Below are 24,067 nucleotides of genomic sequence, written 5' to 3'. Positions count from 1 at the left end.
CTAATAAGCTCTATTGTCCTCACAGGCTCACATTACTTCCAACTTGAGCCATGGGTTGGGACTGACTGCTGGCTACCATCTTGTCTGCATTCAGAACCTCTGTCTGAAGACAACGCTGTGCAAGACAGAGATGCTCAAATAATGCAATGAAGTAACTCTAGTGACAACAGCTTGAGCCTCGTCTATATCTCATGTACAAATTCTCTTTCTTTTCACACATTTATCTGCAGTGGTTGTGGGGGTTTGGGTATAGTTCCACACAAGCAGGGTATAGTTCCACACAACCTTTTTGCTAACAACTCTTCCACATGAGAGCAAGGTAAATGCAGAAAGGCGTGGCTCAAGTCAAGTGTGCCAATCATATCGCTTGTGGTGCTGCGTTGCCCTAGGCACAGGGGTGCAGGTGGGGTCCGCAAGTAGGTTCCTTGGCCTATGCCAAAACCAGCGATACCTCCAGCGAAGCTCAGATAGCATTTTCACGTTAAAGTATTAATTATACATATATAAGTATAAAAATTTCATTTTCCCAGCACCTAAATAACATTTTAGACTGCCAAATCCATACAGAGACCATAATATGTCCTCTTTACTTTAATATGCTGCTCAGTCAGGACAAGTTGTGAATAACCTGGCCCACAAGGTGAGGTATTTAAAGCATCTCTGGACAGATGAAAGAGGAACAATGAGAGGAGGAGTGAGTGAGAGGGCTGATTGTGACTCTTCTCCATAGGGTAGGTGGGCTGGATAATTTAATCCCACAGAAAGAACCCTATACATTTGTTTAATGTTTTCAGATGAACAGTGTTTAAAAACCGAACCTAATCTAAAGATAGTAAGTTGGAGTGTTGTGTTCATGCAAAGTTAAGTACAGAAGAAGAGTACTTTCAGGTGATGAATCACATTCACGCTCCAAGTGATGATTGAGGTATTCTTTTTTTTTTATTATCTTTTTCCCCCCTCCTTTTTTCCGATTTTCTCCCATCCCACTGTTAGTCGTTATGCCAATTCCCAACCCCCTTCCTGGTTGTTGCGCACCCCCCCCCCCTACTGTTGGTCCGGGAGGCCGGAGACTGTGACATGTTTTCCTCCGACACATGTGCAGCCAGCCGGCAGCCAGCCTGGCAGCGCAGATTCTCACCGGGAGAGTGTAACGTGTGGAAGGTCACACTACCTTTCTCCAGATCCTACCCTCGCTGTGCAGGCGCCCCGACCGAACTGTAGGGGTCGCTGTCCACAACGCCCAGGACCCACCCACGGCTTCCCTCCCCCTAACTCAGCCAAACGAGTTAGTATAGCGATCAGCCCAAGCCAAGGCAATGCTGACTCTCCGGGAGTCGAGACCGCAGCCTCTTGCATTGGTGACGAGCACAATCTCCGCTACGCCACCTGACCGCCTATGATTGAGGTTGTTAATTGTACAACTTGTGCTTTGTGAAGAATATAAATATCAAAATGGCCTTATATGATTAATAATCTGTACGCACGCATGCACACACACACACGGACCCCCTTTTCTGTGATAAAGGTCCAAGACCATCAGTATTAAAACCATATAATGTGATAAATACAAGAATACAATACCCTGAAGATTCTGTTTTGGAAAATCATTCCATCCCTGGTACCCACACACGCAACCCACGCACACACACACACGCACGCACACACACAGACCATGAACTGGTCAAACTCTTCCTCACTCCTGGCGATCATCTGGTTGACTGTCTCATCATCTGGCACCTCGTCCTCCTCCTGAGCACACAGGAAACACACGTCAGCATCCACCTCCATGCTGTGTGACCTAGAGCTTCTAGTCACACATTAAAAAAACGTATTTGTGCATAATGTGTATGTGTCACAGGCCAGCGTACGGTTAATGGGCTATTTGACTGGGGTCATTGGGGACAGGCCTAACCTGATATACGTCCTTCCTCCGACTGTTGTGAGGAGAGGTGCGTTGTGCCGTGCAGCGATGTGGCTCACGCTGGTGGGATGAAGACGGCAGCATGTTGGCCAGGCAGGGATACCTGCCACCAAGACGTGTTTCCCGTTCAGTCGCGTGCATTCCGTTTAACGATTGTTTAAAGTATTATCTACATTGGCGTGCCTATTTTTACTGATCCGTCGAGGGGACTGGTTCGGTACACTACCGCTCATGTTGGTCAGATACGGAGCCAGCACTATGGCTCGTCAGAGTGAACGACAAGGCCTGACCCACATGGCATTTATGGCCATTAGTCAAAATAGTCCATGCCATAGCTAGCTGGTCTGTAGCTACCTCTAGAGCTGAGTTGTTTTACTAAACTGGGTAATGTTGGTCTGTGACAACTTGACCCAAGACCTCATCTTGCTCCTCATGCTCCAGGATGGCCTGGAGGAACGCCCTGCGCTCACAGCTGGAGGACTTCTGGTCAAACATGCCAGCCTGGATGACCTTCTGGTCCACGTTCAGTTTGTACTTAGCAGCCGCCAGGATCTTCTCCTCCACGCTGTTGACAGTGCAGAGACGCAGCACACGCACCTCATTAATCTGCCCGATGCGGTGGGCTCTGTCCTGGGCCTGCAAGTCCTGGAGGAGAGGGAGAGAGAGAGAGAGAACTGGGTGAGGAACAGAGAGAGAGAGCCTGTGTGTGTGTGTGTGTGTGTGTGTGTGTGTGTGTGTGTGTGTGTGTGTGTGTGTGTGTGTAACTGTAAAAATACGAGTATACTGTATGTTGACGTTTTTAAACTATTACTAGAGGTACGTGTGTATGAGTACATAATGGATGTTTAGGGCGTCACGGACACAAATTGAAATAAAAATAAATAAAAGATAGAAAAAATATATAAAAAATCTAACCCTAACTAACCTTAGTCATGCATTTGTCCTAATAAATGAACCTACACTGTAGCACTCAACACTTGATGAACATTGTTACTCAGCTGATGGAGTTGTACCCTTCCTGATGACTTGTCGTAAATAACTTGTAAGTCGCTTTGGATAAAAGCGTCATCTAAATGACTAAATGTAAATGTAAATTACAAATGATGGCATTCATCTCCCTTATATTAGGGAGTAATGTAGATGTTTTATGTCCACAAGATCCCCATAATTTATGAGCCAAATTGTATATGAGCAAACCAACCACCGACTCATTATTCAAGAGCATTAGATATTTGATTCGAGTCTTAGGGCGGGATCCACTAAGAATGGATTGCGCGGTGGGAATTGCACCCTTAACTGCGCGGGGTTTGCACACGGATTCTGCTCCGTCTCTGCGACCTATCCACTAAGGACATTGCGTGGATGAGATACCAGCGCAGACACGCCCATTATGTGTTGATATGCTCCAGCACAGTTGGCTCACGGGTCTGCAGTGCACCTGACAGCACTGTTGGCAGAGAGAGAGAGCTCGGAGGACGTTCACTTGTTTAAACAAACTGTATAAACGCCATAATACTGTTGATTAAAGTTGGGACTAGGTCCCTTTCAAAGTGGAGCATGGTGCGGTTTGCTGTTTGGTGTACTGTGAACGCAATCGAAATATATATAGTACCTTGTGGTGACCTATATTAAGAGACATTCACCAAGATGGGCTGGTGCCTTTAAGAGTGTGGGTTGTACTGGTTAGGGGAAAGGTTAAATGCCACTTCCGGTTCCGGGTGACGGGTTGTTGTTATTGTAAATGCTATGTGCAGGATAAGTAAAGTACTCAACTCGACCTACGTCTCTGGCTCACTACTTTCTTATCGCCACATTGGTGACCCTGTGAAGAACATTTGTTAACGTTAAACAACATTAGCATTATGTCTCAAGACAACGGCGTCGCGCAACCGCAAGCACCCGCGCCGAATGCTAACAACGCTAATATGTTGCAAGCAAACATTTATGCTGCGACCGTCAAGTTGCCCGACTTTTGGCAGCATAATCCCCGGCCGTGGTTTAAACACATCGAAGCCCAATTCCAGCTGAGAGGAATAACGCAGGACATAACCAAATACTTCCATGTGGTGGCGGCATTGGATGCTTCGACGACGGCACGGGCGATGATGCTGTTGGAGGATCCGCCGGCAGCTGACAAGTACAATGCGCTAAAGACATTCCTTCTGAAGCTGTATGAACTGTCAGAGTTAGAGAAGGCAGACCGCCTGCTGTCCCTCAACGGCCTCGGTGACGGCAAACCATCAGAGTTGATGGGAGAAGATGCTGGCTGTGCTGGGATCAGCAGATCCTTCCTTTCTGTTCACGCACATTTTCCTACGGCAGCTTCCAGTGCCTGTGCGCACGGCACTGGCCAGTTCCCTCCTCTCCTCCACCAAAGACTATCGCGGCCTGGCTGCAGAAGCAGACAGGGTTTTCCTGGCCAACAGGCAGCAGCAGTTTGTCCATGCACTGCTGCCCCACCAGGGCACCTCAGCCCCACCAATGGATGCTTATACAGACACCGCGGCTGCGGTGACAGCCCGACGCCAACCCGACGACGGGCTCTGTTATTACCATGCCAGGTTTGGGGACAGGGCCAAGCAGTGTCGCAAGCCATGCAGTTTCAAGGGGCAGGGAAACGCCAGGGCCGGCGCTCATTAGTGGCTGTGGGTGCCGGCCATGACTGCAAGCTGTTGTTCATCACTGACTCCTTGTCCGGCCGGCGGCTGCTGGTGGACTCGGGCGCACAACGCAGCATCCTGCCGGCACAGGGCGTGGACACCATGGACGGCAAACACGGGCCCCAGATTGACGCAGCAAACGATACGCCCATACGTACTTACGGCACCAGGTATGTGGAGGTGTGTTTTGGGGGCGCCGTTTCGGCTGGGGTTTTGTGATGGCTGCGGTGTCCACGCCCAGGGCCGCCTCAGGGGGTGTGCGAGCAGTGCGGTCGCACAGGGCCTCGCGGGAAGGGGGGCCTCGCAGAAAAAAATATAAAAATTATTTATTATTTTTTTTTATAATTTTTTGCGAGGCCCCCCTTCCCGCGAGGCCCTTTTTCATCACAGACGTAAAATCTAGTTTTGCTTATATGCTTATATATTTCACATTAAACACGTTTGTAGAATGTTCCTGGCTCTGCGGCTCTGCAGCAGACATACTCACTATTGGAGCTCTGGGGCTCTGCAGCAGACATACTATTGGTTTCAACGAAGGGAGGGGTTACATCATGTGTACACCGGCGTGCGTCAGCTGCGTTTGACTATTTTGCGCGTGCAGCTTTGGAGGTTATGCTTAGTTATGCCAGCCAAAACGAAGAGGACGGTCATTCGGCAGATGGACTGAAGATGAAAGTTGTTGCATGTTAGACAGTTCAATCAGGCTAGCCATGTCGGCTTAGCTAAAGGCAGGGACAGCTAATTAGCTTTAGCTACGTTATAATATCGAGTGCTAACGTGTGGTTCAGTCGGGATAGCCATGTTGATGTCGGCTAGTAGCTAGCTTAGCTAAAGGCTTACTAGCGTTAGCTAACCTAGAGAGAGCGCGTGCAGCATTGTTATGCCAAGATGAAGAGGACGGTCATTCGGCAGATGAACTTCGTCAACTCCACGCGGTTGTCTCCATCCTCTTGGACGTTTGGTGAGTTTTTAATGCACTCTATTCTATTCCCGCCATGGATATATCTCTCTCTCTCTCTCTCTCTCTCTCTCTCTCTCTCTCTCGGGAGCCAAACGGGCCGGCTAGCTGTTGTAGTAGCTAACGGTGTGTGGCCTGGTGTCAGTACCTGGCTACTCTATTTGCAGTTAGCCTATTTAGGTGATGTCGGCCATTGGCTTCTTGCTACTTTGTTTTCTCTGGTATAGACCCTCTTCTCTTTGGATTTAAGTGTTGATCTTTGTCCTTTTGGATCTATGTATATTCATGTTGCCTTTGTGAAGTTATCTTTTCCTTCTGTTTTGTTCTTCCATTAAAAGTTGAATATCCTTTAGGGGCTCATCTTTGCTTATCTCTCTCATACATGCTCTCTCTCTAACACACACACACAGACATGCTCTCTCTCTCTAACACACAAACACACATGCTCTCTCTCTCTCTTTCTAACACACACAGACATGCTCTATATCTCTCTCTAACACACAAAATGACATGCTCTCTCTATATTTCTCTCTCTTTCTAACACACATATACATGCTCTCTCTCTAACACACACACACAAACAGACATGCTCTCTCTCTATCTCTCTCTTTCTAACACACAGACATGCTCTATCTATCTCTCTCTCTTCAATTCAAATGGGCTTTATTTCACATTCTTGTATTTCTCCCAGTAGGTATGGGAGTTTTGAGTTATTGTCGATGTTTTCAAAGTCTCTTTGGGTGTTTGCAATTTGTGGGAAGTATGTCTTGGTATAGTGGGCAGGTTGTTAAGAAGTGGAGCTCGGTTTCCACCTCATCTTGTGTGCAGTGGGTCTGTCTTCGCTTGGGAGCCAGGTCTGCCTATGGCGGCCTTTCTCGATGGCTAGGCTGTGCTCGCTGAGTCTGTACCTAGTCAAGGATCTTCTTAGTATTGAGTCAGTCACAGTGCTCAGGTATTCTGCCACTGTGTACTCTCTGTTTAAGGCCAAATAGCATTTCAATTTGCTCTGGTGTTGGGTTGTTTCTTTCCAATCTCTCTCTCTCTCTCTCTCTCTCTCTCTCTCTCTCTCTCTCTCTCTCTCTCTCTCTCTCTCTCTCTCTCTCTGGCCTTGCTCTGGTGGAGGGTCAGGGGCATTGCCGGGTCTGTGCAGCGATAACACTGTATATTGACTGTAGAACGGGAGCTCTCTCTCGCTCTCTCTCTTGCTATATGTTGACTGTATCATGCCCAGCCTCGGGCAGCGCTATTATTTAAGAATATGTTGACTGTATGAAAAAAAAATAAAAAATTATATATATTTGTATTTTTACCTTTTGGGGGGGGGGGGGCTCGCGTTTTAATCTCGCACAGGGCCTCGCATTTCTCCCAGGCGGCCCTGTCCACGCCGCTCCTGGGAGCAGACTTCCTCTGTGCCTTCAGTCTGTTGGTAGATGTGAAAAACTGTCGCTTGATCGATGCCCTCTCTTTTTCCTCTTACCCCTGCACACTTGGGGCGGTTGGGGGGGGGGGCGGAGCTCTCTGCCTGTTGAACACACTTGCCACCGGGGACCCGTATGAACGCCTGCTCGCCGGGTTCCCTGACCTCACCACACCCACGTTCTCATCTGCAGTGGCCAAACACGGGGTGGAACACCATATTACCACCGAAGGCCCCCCAGTCTATGCCCGGGCTCGGCATCTCGACTCAGCCAAGCTGGCAATCGCCAGGGGGGAGTTTTCCACCATGGAGCGACGTGGCATTGTGCGCCGCTCGAACAGCCCGTGGGCTTCTCCATTACATATGGTTACAAAAGCTGGCGGGGGTTGGCGCCCCTGCGGCGATTTCCGTCGCCTTAATAACGCCACAACCCCCGACCGGTACCCTGTCCCGCACATACAGGACTTCTCTACCCACCTGGCGGGGGCCGTCATCTTCTCCAAGGTGGACCTGGTGCGCGGGTACCACCAGGTGCCGGTCCATCCACGGGACGTGCCCAAAACAGCTGTCATTACACCCTTTGGACTTTTTGAGTTCCTAAGAATGCCTTTCGGACTCATGGGGGCGGCGCAGAAGTTTCAGCGGCTGATGGACTCTGTGCTCCAGGACATGCCGTTTTTGTTTGTGTATTTGGATGACATTCTTGTAGCCAGTGCATCCATAGAGGAGCACATGACACACCTCCAGCAGCTGTTTGAGCGGCTCAGTAAACACGGCCTCATCGTCAACCCGACCAAGTGCCAGTTCGGGCAGTCCTCCATCACCTTCCTCGGACACCACGTCGCTCCACAGGGAGCCACCCCACTCCCCGCCAGGGTGGAGGCCGTTGCCAGTTTTCCTCGCCCCCGCACCGTACGGTCTCTACAGGAGTTCCTGGGCATGGTGAACTTTTACAACCGGTTCCTTCCCCATGCTGCCCACCTCATGCGCCCCTTGTACGAGGCCCTGCGGGGCAAGGTGCCCAAGGACGAGTAAGACTGGTCCTCGGGGATGGACATCGCTTTTGGGGCTGCCAAGACCGCGCTAGCCAACGCTGCTCTGCTGGCGCACCCCTCTCCCACTGCCCCGGTCGCCCTCACGACAGACGCCTCTGACTATGCAGTGGGGGCGGTGTGCGAGCAGTGGGTGGGCGGGGCCTGGCAGCCACTGGCCTTTTTTAGCAAACAGTTTGTGTGGCCTGGCCTCCGGAAGGATGTTAGGACCTGGGCTGGCTCATGTGTGGCGTGCCAGCGCGCCAAGGTGCACCGCCATACCAAAGCCCCTTTGGCACCGTTTATAGTGCCGGAGAGGCGGTTCGATCACGTGAATGTGGACCTGGTGGGCCCCCTGCCCCCCTCCCGCGGATATACTCACCTCCTCACCATGGTGGACAGGACCACCAGGTGGCCGGAGGCTGTTCCACTGTCCTCCACTACGGCAGCGGAGGTGGCCCGGGCTTTCATCGGCTGCTGGGTGGCCCGTTTTGGCACACCGGGGGACATCACAAGCGACAGGAGCCCCCAGTTCACTTCGGAGCTCTGGACTGCAGTTGCAGAGCACCTGGGGGTGAAGATCCACCGCACTACGGCGTACAACCCGCAGGGCAACAGGCTTTGCAAGCGGTTCCATAGGGACATGAAGGCCGTTCTTCGGGCTGCCCTTACGGATGGCAACTGGGTTGACCGCCTCCCGTGGGTTTTGCTTGGTCTTCGTTCTGCCCCCAAAGAGGACCTCCAGGCCTCGTCCGCCGAGCTGGTGTATGGCCAGCCGCTGCGGGTCCCTGGGGAGTTTCTTCCGGAGGCCACAGCTTCCTGGTCCGTCGCCTCCCATCGAACAGTGTCCCGGGGTGTTGCCAATGCCCTTATTCCCATTCCAACATCCCGCCACTGCCTTCCCCAGTCCTACATCCCCAGGGACCTGCCATTGGCCAAATATGTGTTCATCCGGCACGACAGCCATCGGACCCCGCTGCAGCCCCCTTATGACGGGCCTTTCCGTGTCCTGGAGGCAGGCACTAAAAACTTTGTTGTGGACATGGGGGGCAGGCCGGAGCGGGTCACTATAGACCTTCTTAAGCCTGCCCACTTGGACAAGGACGAACCAGTTCAGTTGGCCCTACCCCCGCGGCGGGGGCGCCCCCCGGTTTCGGCTCAGACCCCTGCCCCGTCCTCTGTTCTGGCCTTGGCCCCTCCCGTGGCCCGGCCGCTGGTCCCACTTCTCTCCCTTAATCCCCCTTTGGTTAAGCGCAGTCGGTTCGGCCGCTTGATCCGTCCCCCTCCACGTTGACTATTTCATGCGGTAATCTGTTCATTGATGGACTGATCACTGGCTATTAATTAGTTGCAGTTTTTGTTTTGGTGAATTCTGGGGGGGCCTGTGTGGTGACCTATATTAAGAGACATTCACCAAGGTGGGCTGGTGCCTTTAAGAGTGTGGGTTGTACTGGTTAGGGGAAAGGTTAAATGCCACTTCCGGTTTCGGGTGACGGGTTGTTGTTATTGTAAATGCTATGTGCAGGATAAGTAAAGTACTCAACTCGACCTACGTCTCTGGCTCACTACTTTCTTATCGCCACAACCTAATCATTTTGGAAGTGAGTGTGAATGAGAGAGTGTGCGAGAGTGTGTGTTTGTGTGTGGTGTGTGTGTGTGTGTGTGCGAGCGAGCGACTGAGAGAGCGTGTGTGTGTGTGTGTGTGTGTGTGCGAGCGAGCATGAGAGAGTGTGTGTGTGTGTGTGTGTGCGAGCGAGCGACTGAGAGAGCGTGTGTGTGTGTGCGAGCGAGCATGAGAGAGTGTGTGTGTGTGTGTGTGTGTGTGTGTGTGTGTGTGTGTGTGTGTGCGAGCGAGCATGAGAGAGTGTGTGTGTGTGTGTGTGTGTGTGTGTGTGTGTGTGCAAGCGGGATTTTCCCGAAAATGATCTGTCCAATAGAATGAATGACAAAAAAGTAATGACAGTCTCTCTCTCTCTCTCTCTCTCTCTCTCTCTCTCTCTCTCTCTCTCTCTCTCTCTCTCTCAACTCAACTACAAATTAGGTTCGCTCGAAAAAGGGCAGTGTGAACGCAAACCAAAATCAAACAATGTATCATTCTCACATTTGATCCACCAGAAAGTCCGGACTATCCGTGGACTTTCAGATGTGTACACGGCCGTAGCGTTTAGGGCTTTGCTTATTCACAACCATGTCTGTGAAGACGGTAGCAATAAGTGCTCGGTGCAATTGACGCCGGGCGTTGTGGATACCGAGCAGATTCCGACGAGGCTCATTTACATAGAAAGTGGACATGTTCCGCCCATATTACCTCATTTAAATACGCGCCAATTGCACCGGAGGCAATGCTGACAGAACGCATGCGCCACCTCATTTCACCCGTTGCGCGTCCTCTGTGGATACTAAACAGAGTTTCAGAGAGTGATATGCACCGGCTTCTCACTTTGTGGATCCCGCCCAGAGTCTTTAGTTTGAGTCTGTGTGTGCAGCCACATACACACTAGTGCACTGCAACCTTGGCCAGGCCCGACGGGGCCCGGCCCGGCCCGGCTGGTTCGGGCTGGGTAGGACTTTTTTTTTAATAAATAAATCGGGCTCGGCCGGGCCCGGGCACCGCCGTTTTTTATTTTTTTTAAAAATTGTATTGCATTTTTTTTTCTTTTTTATATAACTAGGGTTATAGGATAACCTTCGTTTTCCTTAAGATTTGTTTTCTCTTTTGCGCCAAGCTGTCATCAGAGAAACATTTGGATGTAATTACCGCAGCGCGCAAGAAGAACTCAGGCCGGGGACAACTCGATTGGTTGTGTTGGAATATAGCCAGTTGGCGAACGTTTTATTTGTACTTCGATGTATGTAGCCGGTTGGCGAAGTTTTGTTAAAGTTGTTCAACGCGTTGCTGACGTCGTGGTGAGTGATGTTTATTATTTGCTGGGTCGCTACCTGTTTTGTTGTGCTTTTCATGATGTTGCTCTGCTCGAAATCTGATTTCTGTTTGTTTGTATAGTGACTGAGTAGGCTATTGTGTGTCGTGTGTGTGTGTGTGTGTCAAAGAAGATTCTATAGCCTTCAATACGTTTTACGAGGCTGCTCTATAAGCGAGCACTGGGAGGGAGGCATAAATGCTTCTTAGTTTTCAGCGTGATATGCGTTATTTAGGCAGACCTATTGGACATTTTCGTTTTTGTTTATTTATTAAGTTAATATATAAAGTGTTTAGAATATTTAAAACAAATACAAAAAAAATTATATTTTAATAATAATAATAATACATTTTTTTCTGGTTTTCACGCGGGCTAGGGCTTAAAATATTATTTACAGTCAGGCTTATTTTCGGGCAGGGCCTGAAGTTCACGGGCTCGGGCAGGGCTCGGGCTTTATTTCAAGGCCCTTGCAGACCACTAATACACACACACACACACATGGGGCGACAGTGGCTCGGGAGGTAGAGCAGTTGTCTGGTAATATGGAGGTTCCCAGTTCGTTTCCCGGTCGTCCTGGGCAGCGTGTCGAAGTGTCCTGGAGCAAGACACTTAACCCCTAACTGCTCCCAATGAGCAGGTTGGCACCTTGCATGGTTGCCTCTGCCGTTGGTGTGTGAATGTGTGAGTGAATGGGTAGAATGTGAGGAACAAATTGTAAAGCGCTTTGGAGAAAAAGCGCTATATAAATGCATCATTTACCATTTACATGCAGTGTGCACATGTACATGTACAAGATATGTCTATTCCATTCTACTATACAACATTTGACCAGCATCTGACCCACTACTAGCTGATGGAATTTAATCTCTGTCTTTTGACATTTACATTGTTTCTAGTCCACTAATAAGCTCTATTGTCCTCATATTACTTCCAACTTGAGCCATGGGTTGGGACTGATTAGAGTCTTACGGCCCTAGCACACAGCACACGAATGAACACGGACGGACGGACAGGCGGCCGCCGCTTCACTTCCGCTCCCATGTTAACGGACGCTACTGTGCACACTGGCCGCAAGCGGGAGCGCGCCTCGCGGGCGGCTCCCGGGCGGCAAGCTATCTTTTCCGCTTCAATCGGATTCGAGGCGGCGCGGGAGGCGTGCGCCACGCGATTGATTAATTGATTGATTGGAAATTTTATTAACAGATTGCAGAATGGGTACAATACAGTACAGCTCTCTCTTTTTTTTCTCTCTTTATTCTCCCTGCCTTTCTTTCTTTCTTTCTCTCTCTCCAGTCTCTTTCTCCCCCTCTCTTTCTTTCTTTCTTGTTTTCTCTCTAGAGAGAGAGAGAGAGGGAGAGGGAGAGAGAGAGAGAGAGAGAGAGAGAGAGAGAGAGAGAGAGAGAGAGAGAGAGAGAGAGAGAGAGAGAGGAGAGAGAGAGAGCTCGTGCTGCTGCTGGTTCTATCAGGGCTCCGCGCTGCAGCGCGCTCTGAAGTTGGACTCTGTGTGTCTGGCCAGGCGCGCGATCCCGCTAGGAACCCGTGCGTGAAATTTGTGCGCGTTCAATGTGCCCGTGGCGTGAGTCTTTCTGCTGGAGTCTGTGTGTGCAGCCACATTCAGTGTGCATATGTACTGGGTTACAAGATGTCGATTCCATTCTACTACACAACATTTGTGACCCGGCACGGTCTAGGCCACCATATCTCGCAAGAGAGGATCCTTCAGAAATGCCAAAAACATTGCGCAATTCAGAAATAGGTCAAAAACGTTATATTCGCAACTTCTAGTGTTTTTCTCGATTACATTTTACATCCGTTTCCTTATTTTCAAAATTGAATATGACTTGTAAATGTGTTAATTATTGTTAGATTGTCCGACAGTATTTATTCCGACGCAGTAGAATGAACTACATTGTGTCAGAGGGGTGTGGTTAAATACTCTGTCGGAGACGCGCAGAAATTACAGCTAATTTCCATTCCGAGAAAACTGACTCAGTAACTTTGTTGGCGGTGTGAAACATTAATATCTTTGGAACCGTTTGTGTTCAATTGTATCTGAATCTCTCCGTATAGCATAAAAGCCTGGCATAATGGAGACTCTCTCTCTCTCTCTCTCTACCAAATCCATTCTGAGGCAACAGAGTTCTGTATCATTAGGGGATCCGCTCGGCATCACTCATGCACTGTCCTCGCACACGTGCACGCGCACTGAATAAAGACCACAATGTACCTTTAATCCCAATATTTGTCTGACCACACCCCTATCAGCTCACCTACATAAGCAGGTGTGTGGTCACCTGCTCTCCTCCTTTCTCGCTTTCACCACAAGGAAGTGCCTCGGTAGATCCCCACTTGACGTGATGTGATGGTAGGAGAAGAGTTGGAAAACAAGGATACGTTGACATCATATCTTTATTTTCTCTCTCACTATATTCGAGAAAATACGGCGATATTGTCTTCGTACTGGAGTGTCTGGAAGATGATGATCATTCTAAAAATCCTCCACCGGTTTTCGTATTGGGAGTTCGCGCTGCTACATGCTTTTCCAACTGCAGTCCTTGCTGTGTGCTGGTTGCGGTAAAGACACAGCTGGGCTGTAGGACGCGCCGCTGTTGTGAGAAGCGGTGGGTTCCAGGTTTGGTGAGTTATGTTTTGCTGGCGAGCTCCACTTGTCTGTTAGTGCTATGGGGGCTAGTTGACAATGTTTATGAAAACCGGCCCCAGACTAGGGTCCTTTGTTCAGCCTCTTAGGCGACAGAAGACCTTGGTCTGAAGCCCATTATAGTTAACTAGTGGGCCACGACCATTAACACTGGTGATCCCTGTGTTTTCTGGACGAGTGGATGTTTTCTCTGTCACCGTGTGTCTTTCATATCCAAATGAGAGTATTCCCTCACGAGGAAATATGGGCATGGATGTTCGTTAGCGGAAGATCTGTGTTCAAGTCAGCTACAGGCCAGTTGGGTATTGTGCTGGCTCCGTCGGGTGTTGGTAAAATCACCGTTGTAAAACTGTGTTAACATCTTGTTTCTCTTTTCTCTTAAAAAGTGAGGAGGGTTTCAGAACGGCGGCCTGTCTGAGTGAGTGTTATATCATTGTGTGCAAGTTCAGGTGATAGCTGCTTAGCTTACGTGCTAGTGGTGGCCTACTGTTAGCCAGTCAGCTGTTAGCTGCGGCGCTAGCCTGCTGTGATCACTAGGCTAGGAAACGTTAGCTTGCGTGCTAGTCGTGGCCTACCTAGGCTAGGCTAGGAAACGTTAGCTTGCTGCTATCGGCCAAGGCCCAGCGCGGGGTGGCTCCGGCCCCTCGCGCGCCGCCGCGGTTCCCAACTCCCCTCTCCCTCACGGGGAGAGGCGGGGGGGAATCGAAGTCTCCCCTCTGGTCGCGTGCGCCGTTCGCTCGGCGTCTCGCGGGCAGGGGCGGTAGCGCCCGACGGTTAGAGCGGCCGTTAGCTTAATGCTACACTGTTGAACGTGCTTTGATTATAACATGTTTTAAACACTCTTGACTACGACGTCATCTTTGACAGAGGATGTTCGTCGAACCTGCCCTGGGCCAGGACGCCAAGGACTGCGTCAACAAGGGGGACCGTAGCGGCGGGATGGAGCGGCAACGCTGCCCAGGTCGACAACACAGAACGGCTGTGTTTACTACGGTGCCTTGTTGGAGTCTGCAGTTTCGCTTGATCTGCGCTCAAGGTAGGCCAGGTCTGACCAGACCTTGAGCACTTCTTCTTGCTTTCCCTTCTAAATGTTTTGTAAATAACGATGTTTTCCAAAACGAGTGTTGCTGCACTACATTTAGGATACGATGCGAGTTATGTGTGAATTGTCTTGTCACTGGTATTAGCTTCTCCATGCAAAACGGGTTGTTTATTACAGATGTGAAAATGATCTGGTTTGTATATGTACTGTGTACTCACAACTAAGGGGGTTAAACTAACCTATGCTAACCTAACCTAACCTATGCTTAGTGACATATGAGTAAAGAATGATTCTTTTCTCAGCCTGTAATGACAATGAACAGTGTGTTCACATATTAACAGGTTTACCTGTTCAACTGGCCGTATTAAGGGTAAAGTAGGAGGCTTATGTTTTCCCCCCGGTTCCCTGGGGACTTCTTCATCCTCCTCTCAGACATGTTGTTGCACTACATTGTGTCACTGTGTGGTAGGGATACGATGTAACCCTTAGCTTGATTGCTGAGGTTGTGCTAAACACTGCTTGAGAAACTTTATTTTCCTAAAAGAAAAAATTGTTTGGTCGCTTTTCGTGTGTGCTTAGCAAGGCCTGTGGCCGATACTAATCGAGAATTATGTATTCTCTCATTATGAAAAACGGCGTTCCTCTGTAGAGTGTTTTTGCCATTTTTTGTAGGTGATGATGGGTTGTGTGTGTCATGTGACCTACAACTGGGTTGGGCTGGCCACAGAAGCACATGTGTAAGTTTGGTACCGGGGCTCTTGGAGAGCCCTCTCTATTCTGTGTTTTTTCCTTAGTAAAAATCAGATAGCAGGTTAGCACATGCGCTGTATGAAGCTGTTAGACGCTTCATGGAGCTGACTATGACTGTGTCATACTCTCTTTTGTCATTACATCGTATCATGGGTGTGGGGTCGTAAAGGGGTGAACTGGTAACCTTTCCTCTAGGGCTGGGCGATATGACGATATTATATAAATATCGGGTACAGTTCATTAACGATACACTTTTTAAACGTATCGTGGATATCGTGATGTTTTGCCCAAGAGGCTTGTGTCGCGTCAATCTGGTCCACACGTTGACACTTTTGAACAGCGCCGCCCCACACACACACTACTGCATCAAAAGTTACTACTTATGATAACAAAGGCATTCGTTTTGTGGCATTAACGTTATATAGTTACACTTTCAATAACATCAGCGTATTTACATAGCAACGACCGAGGTCGACCTATATAGCAAGCATTAGTCGTTCATATCTCAGCCCGTGCTGACTCAGTTGTGCCCATTCTGCGGTCTGTTAATAAAGTTTTCAATCAGACAGATGTATGGAAAGGCTTTTATTATAACATCCGTTGCAGTAAAATCATTATGCCTCCAGTCGTTTAGTCCTTCTGCGGAGCTAAAAGCTAAACGTCGGCCGCGGCGAGCTACGGCTGCCATTGTTATTGTCATTGAGCTCTCCAATGGCGGAAGTAAAAAATGAATATGCGCTTGCCGATTGGTGCTAAGAACAGCAGGGCGGGTGCAAGCGGTGTGACGTAATTGGCAGACGCGACTGTCAATCAAAATGATTCTGTTTGCCGACTGAATGAATGAGAACGTTATTAACAGATTGCAGCATGGGTACAATACAGTACAGCTCAATACAACAACAGTCAACAGCGGACTGGAGGATGCAGACCAGAGAAAGACTTTCGTCTTGTTTACATCAGGGTCCCCCATTTTCAATTCATCATATTTCATATCTAAATCATATATCTCATTGCTAAATATATGCAATATATAATCTAATAATCCAATAATCTAAATCTAATATATAATATAAAAATGCTAAATGCATGGGTATTTTATTTTGTCTTTAATGTTAGCTTGCAAACTCAAATACTGTCTTGGTAAGCCTCATAATGAATTTTGGGGAAAAAAAGAAAAACATTGTGATGCGTATCGTGTATCGCCGAAAGGTCAGAAAATATCGTGATATCATATTTAGGCCATATCGCCCAGCCCTACTTTCCTCCCCTTTTTTCTGTTGGTCAGGGGTAAACCCGTCTGTCCTTCAAGGTTCCTGTCACGTTGCGGTTCGGCACGTTACAGGGTGAGGGGGGGGGGGGGGGAGTTTCCTGGTCCCACGCCCTGGAATATTGGGCGTGTGCACCGCAGAAATCCCCCCGCCATAGAGTACGTCACCGTGCGCGTCTCTGTTGGTAGGACTTCCGTGTGCTGTTCAGGTCCATATGATGGATCTGTTTAAAACGGGGGGTGGTCAGGGCTCCTCCTCACGAAGCTCCTATTCTGGCCTTCTGTGAGTTGGGACTCTCCTTCCATGTGAGGGAGCCTCCTCAGAGTACAGAGCCTCCTCCTCAGATTGATAAGGTGAGTGGAACCTCAAGAAGGAGTCCTACTCTATTGTGTGTGTATTCGATTCAATTCGATTATTGAGTGTGTATGGGTTCAGTGCCTCCTCCCCGGAGAGCCCTAAAACCAAACTTTTACATGGCTCAAGGTGCAATATATTCTTTTCAATCTGTACAGCTCGCGTGGGAAGTCTCTCTGGGGATTTCCGTCTCCTCTCTATGGGAGGGTGGTGGAATGTAAAAATGTAAAAAAATTTTACCCCCGGCTGTGTAGACTGGGATACATACTGTTGGTGCTTCCTTCTTTTCTTTTAAAAAGAGTTGGAGTTAGGAAGTATCACACCCCTCTTGTCGTTCCCCTGGGTGCCTTGGGGATTCAATGACAGGTCTAAATAGCCTGTTAATTGATGTGGTTGTGTCCCGACGCACGCATAGTGCTAGCTCGGGGTGTTCTGTAATCAGGCGACTGACTGGCACGCCTTGGTTGCTTGGGGTTAAAACAGCGTTTTTATAAAGCAACTGGGATGGAGATTTTTCCTCTTCCGACGACCTGTTTTGGTTGTCGACGGATTCTCGTTCATATCTGGGGGATGATGACGGAATGGATCTGAACATATGTAGAGGGGTCTCACGCCCTGGGGGTGGGCCACCGGGCGCGGTTCGCCCCGAACGTCTGGGTGGCGCCTTCTTTTCATGTTTAAGATCAACACGCATATCTGCCCCTTCTCCTGGAGTAGGCATGTCGGCGTGGTTAGGGCACGGGACTGGTTCTGGTCACGCTGGTCCGGATCAGTTGAACCCGTTGTCCGCCGGGGATGCAGATCTGCTGTTCTGGTACCCTGAGGGACTTGGGCTTTTTTCAGGGGGAAAAATGCCAGGTCGGTCCGGGTGTCACAGGGTTAAGTGCTATGGATATGAATTGAAAATGGGGGACTCTGATGGAAACAAGACTAACGTCTTTCTCAGGTCTGCATCCCCTTGTATTGTATGTATTGAGCCGTACTGTATTGTACCCATTCTGCAATCTGTTAAATAAAGTTTTCATTCATTCATTCATTCATGGAGACCCTGGTTGGGTACATTTTTTACTCAGCACTGTCGTAATGGCTTACGGCCATGCCAACCTGTACACGCTCGATCTCGTCAGATCTCGGCCGCTACACAGGTTGGTCCTGGTTAGTACTTGGTTGGGAGACCGCCTGGGAAAACCAAGTACGGTGTGCTTGGGGCTGGTTCTCCATTCTTTTCGCTCCTCTCTCACGCATGGCGAAGAGGGGCCTGTTGGGGTGGTCTTTGACCTCCTCTGGTGACCCTGTGCTTCCCGTATCGCCGGGCCCGGTCGGAAGTAATGTTTCGTCGACCCGTAGGCCTGGGTTAACCCTTTTTTGGAAACTGAAACACTTGTACTGCGGTATAGCCGGTGTATACCCGCAGGTGTGTTTTGGAGTTTTTTCTTGAGGGGTTATAGGAACAACCACCGCATTGGGTAACACCAAGGTGGTTGATTCCCTGGTGTGTTGGAGCAGTGTCAACTCCCGGGTTCACCGGTTGAGGGTGCCCCTGCACGTTCATGACGTCTGCCAATCGTGTCAGCCTTCTCTGCCTCGACCCCTCTGGGTGGGTTTTTTTTAAATGGAGGCTTGGTCATGCAACAACGCCAGCATACGCCCCTTCCGCCGGGGCGGCTGTGTTCAGCTGTCCCCTCTGGCTCCTGTCTCGTCCGCAGTCTCCAGGCTCGGGTTAACAGCCTGTTGCCTGGTTTTTCCCCGGTGCGCTGCCTGCTTCCGTTGGTTAACCTTTTTTGTGTGCTTACGGCCATGCTGACTGCCTGTTCTGCAGGGTCAGTGTGCCAGGCGGTGTACTATTGGGGGGACAGGGCCCGCTCGGCTGAGGGGCCTTTGTCCGAATACGCTGGCGATGTGGGGGGCGGGGTCATTAAGTGCCCACCTGGTGGGGTCTTGATGCTGGCATCATGGACTTCTCCGGGCCCCCATTCCAGGGGGTCCAGTCCCTTTGGTGGGTCTGGGCCTTCCTTCGCGCTCCGCTGCTACGGCCTTGCCACGGGGTTGGGTTTGCCCTTGACCCCGTGTTTCTGGGGGCAGTAACGAGGTTGTTCCCTCCGTTCGTTCCCGGGTGGCATGCGGGTTGTGCGTGTGTGTAGTCGTGGGGTCAGGCCACGGCTGCTCACCCTGTGCGTTGAGTTGCTTGAGTGCCTCTTCGCACGGTCGGGTCCGTCGCCCTTCCGGGAAACCTCTAATAGGGGGGGTGCCCTCCATAGGGGGGATCCCCTAATGATACAGACCGTTAGGTTATGACTATAACCAAGTTCTGTTAATTAGGGGTGACGCTCGGCATCCGACGCCGCTGCAGCCCTTGACCTCACCTTGTGGTGAAAGCTTGGGAAGGAGGAGAGCAGGTGACCACACACCTGCTTATGTAGGTGAGCTGATAGGGGTGTGGTCAGACAAATATTGGGATTAAAGGTACATTGTGGTCTTTATTCAGTGCGCGTGCACGTGTGCGAGGACAGTGCATGAGTGATGCCGAGCGTCACCCCTAATTAACAGAACTTGGTTATAGTCATAACCTAACGTTAACGCTGGGACCCGCATCACGAGTCTCTCTGTGAGGGCTGGAGGAATCCTGCATGCAGCCCAACGAGGGGGCGTGCCGTTTTTCTCCTTCATGCACCTGAGAGGAGTTTGCGATCAGCTCGGGAGAGTACTAGTATTGCAGACTCCCCTCCACTCCTTGTCGGGTCGTTCTTGTTACCACCATCTACTGCCGCGTCTCCGGCGTGAGACGTCGTGCCACCCTTCACCACCTGTTGCCGTTTTCCTGGAGTGGGACACCGTCTTCGCTCTCTATTACTCCACGGGAGGATCCCAGTGTTCCCACTCCAGACGTTGTGCCGGCTACTTCCCTACTCCCTCTTCATGGTCCTCGTTCCTGGGGTGAGGCTCGCCATCGCTCTCTATTACTCCACGGGAGGATGCCCGTGTTCTCACCCCGTTCCCCTCGGACCCCCTGTGTGCTGCGTTGCTCGTCGGCAGCGTCTGGTCGGGAGGAAGAAGATTCCTTGGCAGTGCTGCAGAGCCCTACTCGGTGTAGGGACGAAGAAGATTCCTGTTATTTTTTTCCCTGCCTGTTCGCCCGTTAAAGGCACAGTGCCGCCTTTTTTGTGTTTATGGACTTAGGTGTTTTTTCCCCCTCAACACTTTCACTGCCACTCACGAGATATCTCGGGTTTCCGATAGTTATGTTGAAAGCCACTCACGAGATTTCTCGGATTTTTTTATTTTATTTTTTTTAGCGATCTGAAATCATATTGCATCACGCGAGCCTACCCTAGTATACCCGAGCGCCGCCGGCGATCAGATGTGGGAAAAAAGCGCCCCCTATCGTCTCCCAGATGACATAACGGATTTTGGAATGGACTCAATGAAAATGGATGGGGAAAAAAATCCTGTACTCCACATTTTCCAGTCCACTGATGCAGCCGGGGTTATCACAGTTCATTCTGGAGCCTCTGAGACCCGCGGAATCATGTACTGCACTGTACACACGTTGGATCCATACACTTATCGATTTTTTCGAATGGTGATCAGGAATTGGACTATACCAGTTGGATACCATCTGATGTCAGGTAAGGAATCTATGTTATCAGTGTTAGGATAATCAGACTAATTTTGATGAAGATATAAGCTGTTTTGTGAAATGGGCTCTTTCGGTTTCACTGTAAAAGTCCAAGAGGAAATGAACACGGCGATTATCCGTGCGCGGCTCGAATGTGCTTGCGTGCACGTATAATATTGATCATCTAGCGTTTATTTGAAAACGATTCATAAATAGGCAGACAAATATCAACGTTCTGGAATATTCCAGTAAAAGACGATTATCATAGAATGGTCTAGAATGAACTGTTTTTTACCTCAAAACGGGTGCTTTTCAAAATGCTCTCAAACGGAAATGAAGCGATAAAAAACCAATCTGCCTTGACAGCACTGACTGGAAAAGGATTCTTTGATAAGCGACGGGCAGATTAGACACATAGCCATAATTTAAAACATAGATTAGGCGATATTAAGCGTAACATTGGCGCCGATGGTGGCATTGAAGCGCCAAATCTGGCGCCACCTCGTGGCACTCAAAGTGTTAAAGGCTGAGTGCCGTTTTTTTTTATATAATAAATCATGCCCTTGTTTTGGCTAACTCTGATTACCTGTCTGTGTCGTGCTATTGGGGTCGCTATACAAACCATAACACTCTCTCTCTCAAGTAGCCAAACGTTACACTATAAAAACGAACTGGATTGAAGTTGATTTAACTTCATTAGCTGAAATATTCTAAAATCATAACTCATTCAGCGCCAATAACGAGTAAACTCATTTTTAGATCCTTTGATTTTTTTCTTCTGATCCCCGTTCTAAATCATCATCCGGATAATTCTAGCCGTCCCTGGCTCGTTCGCCTACCTTTGAACTGGAATGGCTTGGCATGGATACACGTTTTCCCTTTCTTTTTTTTAAGGGCTCCTCCTCCTGCCTGAACAGAGATTCACATCGATCGCCTCGAAATTCCGTTGCCGACGCATATTTCCGCCTATTCAATTCATAATACAATACAGCATAATATACTATTTCTCTTTATCAGACACATACATTTTCATTTACGTACACACTATCTATTAGGGAATGTCAATTTATTTGGTTGAAAATGTTGTTTTACCAAGATTTTGAAACGACATTTACTATTCTCCTGCTTAACATGTCTGGGAAGAGAGTTCCATTCCTGCATACCACGGAACATGACAGTTCGCTTCATTGCGTTCGACCTCACTTTTAGAAGTGTAAAACCTCGTGCAGAAACATGTCTGGTGGAATGGTTGTGTATGTCAAGACTTATAGATAAATTGTTATATAAAATTGAGGGGATCTTTGTAACAGGAATATTCCTAGTGAATATAAGGAGTGAGCAGAGTAACTTATGTTTGACAAGTAACCAAGTTAAACAACTGTGCATCGCTGCAACATTAGTTCTGTACTCACAGCGAAGCGCTATACATGCTGCTTTGTTTTGTACCATTTGCGATTTTTTCAGTTTATTCGTCATTACATTCGACCATACTGCAGGACAATAGTCAAGATTTGACAAAACCAGAGCTTGAATAACCTGTTTGATATAATTTAGTGGTAACAAATGAGCACATCTTTTAACAACAGAAATCCCTCTTCCCATTTTCACTACTATATTGTTTATATGGTGTGACAATGACAATTTACTGTCTAATGTTACTCCTAGGAGTTTAGTCTCCTGGACTTGATTAATTACCACATCACTTATCAAAAGTTTCAAGACTGGGTTCGTTCTTAGAGTATGGTTTGAACCGAAAATGATGCTACTTGTCTTTGATATGTTTAGAACTAGTTTGTTATTCTTTATCCATTCCATCACTGATTGCAACTCTGCCTTTAGGACCATATTTAATTAATTGGCTGTAGAGGCTGATGTGTAAATCGTTGAATCATCCGCATACATTGAAATATAGGACTTATTTAGGACAAGAGGCATGTCATTTGTAAATATGGTGTAGAGCAAAGGCCCGAGTCTGTGCCTGGTCACATTTGATAAGGTTTCTAGTCTACACATCTACACAGATCTTTCATTTTCTGACTGGATTTGTAGATTTTGCTCAGTGTTCAATAGGATGTATATCGACAGCGTCCGGGCAACGTAACTCTCAACAACAAAGGCTATCACAGTATGTAGAATGACAATATGTAGTCATTTGTGTATCAGAACCGAACAACAGAACCCAAACTGTTGTATGTATCAAATTAATTTGACATGCTTTTACAGATTTTCTAGACATTGACCCTGATTTGAGAAGGGATAGGATGGAGCATCTACCCCTGTACTAATGCAGGATAGATGCAAGATGGGGAACTTGCGCAATTTACCATATTCACATGCGGCAATTTTGGAAAGGAATCCCAACCTGACCATGACATAAGAGCAAAATGGTTACCATGTGAATATGCTCAATGGCTGCCACTGTATCTACCTACTGCTCATGTATGTGTGTGTGTGTGTTTGAATAAACGTGCATCATACTGATGGTACCTGGTGTGGGTTCCAGTCGGAGTCGAAGATGACCACGGTGTCGGCAGACTGCAGGTTGAGGCCCAGGCCTCCAGCCCTGGTGCTAAGCAGGAAGATGAAGTACGTGGACTCTGGGTCGTTAAACGTCTTCAGCAGCATGCCTCTGTCTTCAGCCTTAGTGGCGCCTGAGACAGGAGGGGGGGGGGGGGGGGGGGGGGGGGGGGGGGGGGGTAGAGGTGGAGGGTATGGAAAGAGAGAGGTTGATGGAAAGAAAGATCAAGTGTTATGGATCAAATATGAAGGGAAAAGAGAGAGGGAGGAAGAGTAGGCTACTGTAAGTTAAACAGCTAGGAGAAGACACAATTAAATTATACCTGACTGTCTGTCTGTCTATATAGCTGTCTGTCTGTCTGTCTGTCTATATAGCTGTCTGTCTGTCTGTCTGTCTGTCTGTCTGTCTGTCTGTCTGTCTGTCTGTCTGTCTGTCTGTCTGTCTGTCTGTCTCTCACCATCCAGGCGCAGGTATTTGAAGGTACGGTAGGCAAAGTAATCCTCCATTATGGTCATGAGCGTGGTCATCTGGCAGAACAGCAGCACCTTGTGGTTGGTGGCGTTCAGCTTGGGCAGGATACGATCCAACACCTCAAACTTCCCAGACGCTCGATACAGATCAGGACTGGAGGAGAGAAAGCCTTGTTACTGATGGAGAGAGAGAGAGGAAGGGAGGGAGAGAGAAAGATAGTGGGGAGGGAGAAAGAAAGAGAGAGAAAGAGAAATAGGGGGAGAGAGAGAGAAAGAGAGAAAGAAATAAAGAAAGAGGGCAAGCAAATGAAAGAGAGAAAGAGAGCGAGCAAGCAAGCAAGTGAGAGAGAAAGTGAGCAATGCAAGCAAGAGAGAGAGAGAGAAAGAGAGCAAGCAAGAGAGAGAGAGAGAGAGAGAGAGAGAGAGAGAGAGAGAGAGAGAGAGAGAGAGAGAGAGAGAGAGAGAGAGAGAGAGAGAGGTGT

At 48.8% G+C, this 24,067-nt stretch overlaps 1 protein-coding gene across 1 annotated transcript in view; it reads right to left on the bottom strand.

Annotated features, from left to right (window-relative positions):
- smarca4b (SWI/SNF related BAF chromatin remodeling complex subunit ATPase 4b) overlaps positions 1 to 24,067 on the bottom strand; it is a gene marked incomplete at both ends in the record, with an annotated part of 119,881 nt that overhangs the window by 47,839 nt on the left and 47,975 nt on the right. Inside the window, 4 exons of the mRNA XM_084318838.1 lie at positions 1,672 to 1,749; positions 2,339 to 2,566; positions 23,085 to 23,248; positions 23,573 to 23,739. Coding sequence (XP_084174964.1) covers positions 1,672 to 1,749; positions 2,339 to 2,566; positions 23,085 to 23,248; positions 23,573 to 23,739 — 637 coding nt within the window. The remainder of the gene's footprint in view (positions 1 to 1,671; positions 1,750 to 2,338; positions 2,567 to 23,084; positions 23,249 to 23,572; positions 23,740 to 24,067) is intronic.

Source organism: Notolepis coatsorum (assembly GCF_963971535.1).
Source record: "Notolepis coatsorum genome assembly, chromosome: 7".
NCBI classification, from domain to species: Eukaryota; Metazoa; Chordata; class Actinopteri; order Aulopiformes; family Paralepididae; genus Notolepis; species Notolepis coatsorum.
The sequence above is the reverse complement of the archived record's forward strand: the minus strand, read 5'-3'. Positions and strand labels throughout refer to the sequence as shown.